The 8915-nt window shown below is 30.5% G+C and overlaps 1 protein-coding gene across 1 annotated transcript; it reads right to left on the bottom strand.

Annotated features, from left to right (window-relative positions):
- Positions 1–208: 208 nt before the first annotated feature.
- LOC129896561 (protein transport protein SEC13 homolog B-like) lies at positions 209–3103 on the bottom strand. The gene is made up of 2 exons (XM_055972497.1): positions 2992–3103; positions 209–1322 (listed from the first exon to the last, which is right to left on the bottom strand). Exon 2 carries the CDS (start codon positions 1287–1289, stop codon positions 381–383), a length of 909 nt encoding a protein of 302 aa, XP_055828472.1. The 5' UTR covers positions 1290–1322; positions 2992–3103; the 3' UTR covers positions 209–380.
- Between the last annotated feature and the right edge of the window lie 5812 nt (positions 3104–8915).

Genomic DNA, 8915 nt, shown 5'->3' with positions numbered 1-8915 from the left:
ATTTGTGGTGCAAAAAATAGACGGCAAGAGTATTTTTGGTATCAATATAAATGGAGAGTAAGTGTCGGCAATTTCGGATAGATAAAGGTTAATTTTGGTTCTTTCCCATTTTACAAAAGTGTATATATATAGAGAGAGAGAGAGAGAAAAGGGCATGACAGCACATCTCAAAAGGAAAAGGTTATATAACTAACTTTTGGCAACTCAGTTAGCTCTAACAAACTATTTATCACATATACCAAAATCACACAAAAGGATCAGGTAAAACCAAATAAAGAGAGGGCAAACTTAAACGAAAAAGCTAATCGTAACTTAAACTAGTAAAACGGTTCAGATGGTAGAAACAAAACAGAAAAGCTTAAAATTCTATTACTTTGATTCTATTGGTCGAGAGAGGGGATCTGTTGCCACTCCCCATCAACTGCTTCTTTCCACAATGTAACATTGTTGTCCCCAGCAGCCACAGCCAACAAGTTTCCGGTCAGAGACCATGAAACCCTCCAAACAGGAGACTTGAAGTTTTTAAGAACCTTTCCTTCCCACTGATCTCCCTCCTTCGCCACAGTCCATATGACAACTGTACCATCCTCTGAAGCACTAGCAATTGTCGATTTAGGAAGTCCCAAATTTGGTGCCCAGGCTAAATCCCGTATCCAGTAAGTGTGCATCTGCAGTGCAGGGAAGCAATCCATCTTCCAAATGCCATTATATAACTTCCAAATCTTCACAGTGTTATCACATCCACCAGATGCCAGCTTCTGAACAGGTTCAACAACACCTGAACCAACTAAAGCACCTGGAGCCATTGACGGCGCCCATGAAACAGCTGTTACCCCAACTGGATGGGCTCGGTCAATTTTTGTAGTGTCCCAAAGACCATCTGACCTAGCAGTGTGAACTGAGATACTACCATCAGAAGAACCACAAGCCAAGCAAAGCCCAAGTTCATGAGGAGCCCATGAAACAGAGTTAACCGATGATTTATGATCACTAAAAACATGAGCTTGTGTCCACTCATTTTGATTTCCTTCCTTCCAGATTACAACTTTACCATCATAGGAGCAGGAAGCAAGAACTGAGCCAAATTTGGGGTGTGCCCAAGCAACTTGCCAAACAGGACCAGTATGACCACTCAGAGTAGCAAGGTGCTGTGAAGCTGAGTTGTTGCTGACTCCAACGATTTTTATGGTCATATCAGATGATGCTGTTGCCACACGTTTCCCATAATAGTCCATGGAAACATCATGAACTATGTCATTGTGACCTGTTTCAATCTTCTGTGCAGGCATCTTCCTTTTTCACTATAGAATGTCTGTAAGCTCCTATATTTATTGGTCAATTATTTTTTGTAAATATGTAAGTTTGATAAAGAAATTTTGAAGACTTAACTTTGAAATTTACTCCCTCTCCCCACCCCCACACGCCAAGGAAAAAAAATTCTTTAACCAGAACCAATTACTATGAAAAATGATCACATGAACAATTAAAGCAACTAAAACAACTAACATGTACATCATAAATAACTTTCAAGGGAACCTGTATTGCAAATCAAATTTTACATAGAACACTATTAACAGCTTTCACAAAGCATAGTTAAAAGCTTGCAGTCTCCAATAACATGACTTCTATAGGACAACAGAGAGAATAAGAAAAGAAAAAACCTTCATGCAAAAAGAGCAGGCAGCACAAAGAAAAATCCCAGTGCTTCAATACTAAACGTGATTTCTAGGTGTTAACAAAAGTCACCAACAGGCAATAACCATTGAACTGATGGCCAAGCATTCAACTAACCACCGTGGTAGAAAATCATTTGGGGGAAGGTACTGCATCTTAAATATTCCCTTTGTCCCCATTTATGTGGTGGTGTTTGATTGCACACATAGTTTAAGAAAGAAAAAAAGACTTTTGAAACTTGTAGTCTAAATAAACCATAAAAGTTTGGGTGGCGATAAATCATCTATATATAAGGAAGTATGACATTCTTTTTGGGACAGTTTTAAGAGAAAAGTATGAGGGAGAAATGAAACCCCAAGTGATAGTCAATTTATTTTAGACTTTTAGTGGGTTGTACAAAAGCTTCCAGCACATGAGTCATTTCAACAAACAAAAATGCAAAGCAGTTCAGAACTTGACGTAACATAGTGATTAAATAGCTTAGTTTCCAAATTGAGGTGAATCCCAATCCATGTCTTAGCCAAAAGTTAGAAAGGCTACCTCACCTTGAATTACTTTTATCAGCTAAAAAGGTTCTAGTTGGCTTCTATATTCACATACTTGTACTGTGAATGATCCATGCTCTCTGTTGTAGACTAACGTTGCTCTTGAATTCGAGCAAAGGTATTCAACTGAGATGACGGACTAAATAATATAGCTTAACTTACGCAGTGTAATGGTATCAGATTGATTTGATTAACAATTTTCACTGTGAAATATCCTGCTAAGGTTATCAGGTGACTTCTGAATAAAGAAAAATAAACTTCTTCCCCACAAGTCCATTTGTTGAACTTACTGTTCCACAAAAGATATCACACTTTTAGACAAAACTACATTGGAGTTGACTGCATGATTCTTCCATATTCAGATTTTAGGCTTAAAATTAAATAACAGAGAATCCTAAATAACAAGTACTCAATAAATGATTTTTTTTCTCTCGTCGTACCATTATTATAATTTATAGACCTACCAATCTTTCAATTAACACGAAGAAACAAGAAATCACGTCAAAATTGAGATGAGTAATCAACCAAATACTGGATCAGGATGGATGAAACCCAAATCAAACACAGAAACATCAGAGATATCAGAACAAATTTACGAACAAATGCCTGATAGATCTAGCATTTCCAACTGGATCCCAAAACGGGTCGACCCAAAAAAAAGTAAAGGGAAAAGGGAAAAGCATGGTAAGTTTATAGCTATGACTTATGAGCATGAACAAATACAGATGTCAAGATAATCTGATCAAATTATGCGGTGAGCGGAATCTTTTACCTGTAACTGTAGTAGAAACTTTCCGAGGCAAGCACGCTATAGAACCAGGAAGCAAGGAATAAGCGGAGCGAAAACTAAAGTGTCTAATCTTAAGCTTGTTTGTGCACCTAATATCCCAAAGACAATAGAAAAATCAGGGAAGACATCATTAAGGGCTCATTTGGTTAGCAACAAGTGATCCGAAATTAACTTATCCGGGATAAGTTATTTTAGAATAAGTTATTCTATTATATATATGAGATAATTTATTTCATCACTAAAGTATAAATGATGGGATAAATAATTTCAAGATTGCCTAATACCTACAACCAAACACAGAATAAATATTTCTACATTTTATCCCTTAAATTATTATATCTTATACATTACACCAAACGTCTCCTAAATGTTGAAATTAGAGAAGGCTGCAACTTTGATCAGCCTTGGTCTCACGTAAATTTAGATTAAAGTTAAATGAGGTTTCAAGTGTAAGATTTAAATAAATTAGTACTTCCTGCATCTCATTTTATATGATGTATTTGATTTATACAATGTTTAAGAAAAAATATAGGCTTTTGAAATTTGTGGTTCAAAATAATGTTAGATATTTATATGGCCATAAAGCAATTCATTTAGGATGAAAAGGGAATTTAATGGGCGTTTGGACATGTCATTTCATCTTGTGATTTAAAATCATGAGATGAAAGCATTTGAACATGCGGATTTCATCCCCTGATTTATAGTTAAATTGTTTCTAACTATATTAAGGTGATATTTTTTTTTGGATCGAATTAAAAAAAAAAAGATGTCACATAAAATGAGACGGAGTGAGAATTTTTTTAAAATATAAAAGAACTCCAACAAAACTAATCTTGTTGTAAAACTAGGCTAAAAGAGTAACAATATGAATCAAGAAAGTAGACTAGATGTAACACCTCAGGTATTTACATTTGTCTTTTGTCCCGTATTGAAGGCTTACAAGGCTAAATTTGAGAGTTTTATTGTAACACTTCTCATGCTTGAAAATATCAATTTTTTTGAATTAAAATTTTGATAAAAATATATTGTTATGGACTTCCTAAAATGTCTTAATTTACTAAAAATTCTTTAGTTATGATATATTTGTGTATGTATTTATTTTATAAGATTTTTATAATTTATTGATATTTTAGCGGAGATAATAAATCTTATTATGTTGAGAAATAATTATAATATGAGGTAGATTCTATTTAAAATAATATTCTATTAATTATAGTATATATAAAAATTGATATATATTAAACCACGAATCTATACAATATATAAGTACGTAAGTAACTCGTTAATAATATTTTTTCCTTGTGTTTTCCACCTCTACCCCCACGTCGAAGTAAAGTGTACAACATTTTATTTTAGAGCTTAACGTGGCTGCCACTAGCCCATTTATGACTTTACCTATAAATTATTTACTATATTTAGTAGGTGTAATTGTTGATAAACTCTAACCAAGCAAATTTCATATATAGGTAAGAGGTCGAACTTAATAATACTTAGCTGTAATTTGCTTAATTATGCTTTATAATTATAGTTTCATTTGTTATGTCCTATTTCATTTGTATATCTCGCTAGAATTTAATAATTTTTACAAATTGGTCTTTAAATTTAATTAAAGAAATAGACGCTAATTTCGGTTATTAAAATGAAAAACAATCTCATAAATCACGTTTATTGTATCTTATTAGATTTTTTTACCAAATATGACTTGTATTTATATAGATTAATTACTTGAATTTTTGATTACTGTAGTTACTGAATATGTATCTATTGATTATATAATTTGTTTATGTATCGAAAAATTCTTTTGATTTGTATTTGTATCAATTGACTACTAGAGTTACTGCATATGTATCGATTAATTATATAATTTGTATGTGTACCAAAAAATTCTTTTGCTTTGTATTTATATGAATTGACTACTGAAGTTATGATGATATGTACAATTAATACATAATTTGTGAATTTCTATTGATTGAATACATAATTTGTGGATTTCTATTGATTGAATACATAATTTGTGTATATATTTCAGTATTTGTATATTTGAAGACTAATTATAATTTTTTGGGTTTAAATTATTTTATGTTGTTATTAATTGTATACAACAATGTCTGCCATAATTGATTGACGATAAATTCAATTCCCTAAATAAACATCATTGACATGTATAATTGTATCAGTTATACAATAATAGGAGTTGCTATACAGATTTTTGTATATGTGTACAATTGATTGAAACATACAAAAATTTATACAAATGCTGAAATTATACAAATCAAACTTTATACAATTACATTCATAGCAATATACATGGATACAAACAAATTTATAAAGTCATAGACAATAAAATATTAAATTTATTGATACAAGTACATATCACAAAAAATATACAAAATTAAATTATGCAAATACCTCTTCATTCGATCTAATTTCTAACAATAACTCTATATTTAGCAAGAGATCCTGCAATTTCTTCAAAATCTTGAGTTAGACCCAAAGAAAAAGATGGTGGATCATCAAAAATTTTGGCATGCAATTATATACCTCGAGTAATCCTCTTTGATGGAGTTCATTCAACCATGAATTGTATATATTTATCGATTTTACCTGAAGATTGAAGATGATGGACAAAAATTTATGAAAGAATGAACAAAACTGTAGACATATACAAAAATAAAAATGAAGAAAATAATGATAATCAACAGATGGTAACTGAAATTGAGAAAGTACATTCAGAAGGGACAAGAAAAATCTTTCAAAATTCAAAATTTGATATGGTTGAGTAATTTTAGGAGAGAAATCGGTGAGGTGTAAAAAGAGAGAAAATGTGGAAGAAAGAAAATCTTTCAAAATTCAAAATTTGATACGGTTGAGTGATTTTGGGAGAAAAATTAGTGAGTGAAAAGAGAAGAGAGAAAATATTATTTGTATACAAGGAACAAAATCAGGTGAGAATGGGTTTAAATTTCATATACAAATCACTTTTGCAGGTCCAATTTTAATAGCAAATCTCATTAAATAGTAGTTGCAATTCATAAATATGTAAAACTATAGTTGTGCTAAATAATAACTAGTAATGTTTGCCAAATCGTGTAATTTTTCCTTATATATATATATATATATATATATGCATATACACCCATATGCTTCAGTACATTAGTTTTTCATTCAGTTTGCTCAATTCATGAATACTTTCTTTCAAGTACGCTATATATATATACCAAGTTAGAGAGAAATGTTGTGAGGAAAATATTTTGAGGTTTATTTAATTTTTGAAAGAAAATCGATTATCTACCTCAAGTTATTTGAACTCGAATTCAATGTATATTAAGGCTTTTTCATTCTCTTTTTGGCATGATTCCTTAAGGTTTATAATTTTCAAACCTAGCATACTATCAAAGAGTCGGTATTTAGATATCTCTAAATTGTTATCATTATCATAATAATAATGATTATTATTATCATTATGATTATTATCATTATTATTATTATTACTATTATTATTATTATTATTATTATTATTATTATTATCATCATCATTATGATTATCATTATTATCATTATCATTATCATTATTATTATTATTATTATTATTATCATCATCATCGTCGTCGTCATCATCATCATCATCATCATCATCATTATTATCATCATTACTATCATCAGCATCATCATTATCATTATCATTATTATCATCATCATTATTATCATTATCATTATCATTATTATTATTATTATTATCATTATTATTATTATTATTATTATTATTATTATTATTATTATTATTATTATTATTATCATCATCATTATTATTAGTATCATTATTATTATTATTATCATCATCATCATTATCATCATCATCATCATTATCATTATCATCATCATCGTTATTATTATTATTATTATTATTATTATTATTATTATTATTATTATTATTATTATTATTATTATTATTTGGTGATGTCGATTTCATGTCTAGTTAACGAATATAAAGTAGTTGTATATATTGTTGTGATTATGTAATTATAATAATTGTCAAGATGACCGTGGTATTTTGTTGCTTAAATTGTTGGAAATAAATTTGTTAAATTAGTGGAATTATTTTCACATGCACTATGGGTGTAATTCATTTTAACTGAGAAGTTATATATGAGTTACTTGTAGAGTTTTTATTTTTTTATATAATATTTATGTTTTAATAAATATCATGATGGCCTCGACGGCTCAAAGAGGATATACTTGCATGCCAAATGTTTATTGTTTTACATGAACTATTGGGTTAGCTGAGATTGTTGTTCTGGCATGATATTCGTATTGTTGGCGTACGTACATACACATGGTGCATATGCATTACATTTCATTAGCCTTTAAGTCTAGGATCGGGGTGTTCGCCTACACCACATGCATTGGATCGGGGTATTCGCCTATACCACATGCATTTCATGCCCTTGTAGGCTAGCATCAGGGTGTTTGCCTAAACCATATGCATGGGATTGGGGTGTTCGACTATACCACATATATTGGATCGGGGTGTTCATCTATGTCACGCCTCCAACTAGAAAGGAGAGGACATTGGGGACTTATCCGAGCACCTGCTAATATATGTATTGAACTTATACTAAAGATGTAGACTTGTATACCAAGACACACACTAAATATAGATAACAAAAAGGCCCATTAAGCTACTTACAACTAAAACAAAATTAAGTCTAAAAAGCCTCTAAAGAGTGTATACGAGAATCTGATAACTGACCAGGACAGGGCCCGACATACCCATTCCAATATATGTACATACATAGAAAAATATAGGCTCTAGATATCTAATAGATCCAAGTAGAGGTGGAGCTTACCAACTGCAAACTGGAAGTCTCTGATCTACTGAAAATGTCTGCTGTCCTGAGTATATGAGCCTACATTGATAGAAATGCAGCACCACAAAAATAGAGACGTCAGTACATATAAAACATGTAATGGTATGTAAAGCAGACTGAATAACAAGTAGACACATAAGAATGCTCAAAAGAATCAAATATCATGATAGGCAAATATGAGCATATGTATGCAAGAGACATAATCCAAAACTGGAATTGCGACTAATCTTAAGGGTTCTCATCTCTCATTACGTGGATTATTCATATATATACACTCATATGCTCAGACATTATTATGTAACATATAATGGTTTTGTTATTAAGTCTTGGATGAAATTTCTGGCTTAATTAATTAATCTTAAGAATTTTTATAAATCTTTTTGTATTATCTAATCTATCTGGTATATTTAGTACCTTTTTCACTATACGTGGTTGTAATTTTATCTTTCCTTCTCCTAATGTTACTCCTAAGAAATTAATAAGTGTTTTACATAATTTTATTTTTTTACTAATTATTATTCCATATCTAACAAATAGTCTAAAAACTGTTTGTACATACCCTAAGTGTTCTTGCATGTCTTTACTGAATACTAAGATATCGTCTACATATACTAAAATAAAGTTTTTATAGTCTCCGAACATATCATCCTTTTTTCTCTAAAATATTGGAGGTGTTGTCTTTAAACCAAACGGCATATCTAACCATTCAAAATGTCCTTCAAGACAAGTGAATGTTGTCCATTCTATGCTATCTGGGTGCATTTTTACCTGCCAATATCCTGATTTACAATCAAATTTACTAAATAATATTTTATCGTGTATTCTATTAATTGGTTCATTTTTATCAGGTAACTTATATGCATAAACATTTTAATAATGAAGACATCAAATTAGTGCAACAAATAAAAGAAAAGGTTAAAAATATCCTTGATTTAAAGATACCATTAGAATCAGATTACTTAATCATCAAAACAGATGGTAGTCTGTTGGGATGGGGACCAGTCTTAAAGGCTAGAAAGAATAAATATAGTAATAAAA

The sequence above is a fragment of the Solanum dulcamara genome, chromosome 7, assembly GCF_947179165.1.
Source record: "Solanum dulcamara chromosome 7, daSolDulc1.2, whole genome shotgun sequence".
Lineage (NCBI taxonomy): Eukaryota > Viridiplantae > Streptophyta > Magnoliopsida > Solanales > Solanaceae > Solanum > Solanum dulcamara.
This window is presented reverse-complemented; position numbering and strand designations above follow the sequence as displayed.

Excerpts from the sequence above, each read along its gene's own strand:
- LOC129896561 (XM_055972497.1), bottom strand. The coding sequence starts at position 1,289 with ATGCCTGCACAGAAGATTGAAACAGGTCACAATGACATAGTTCATGAT.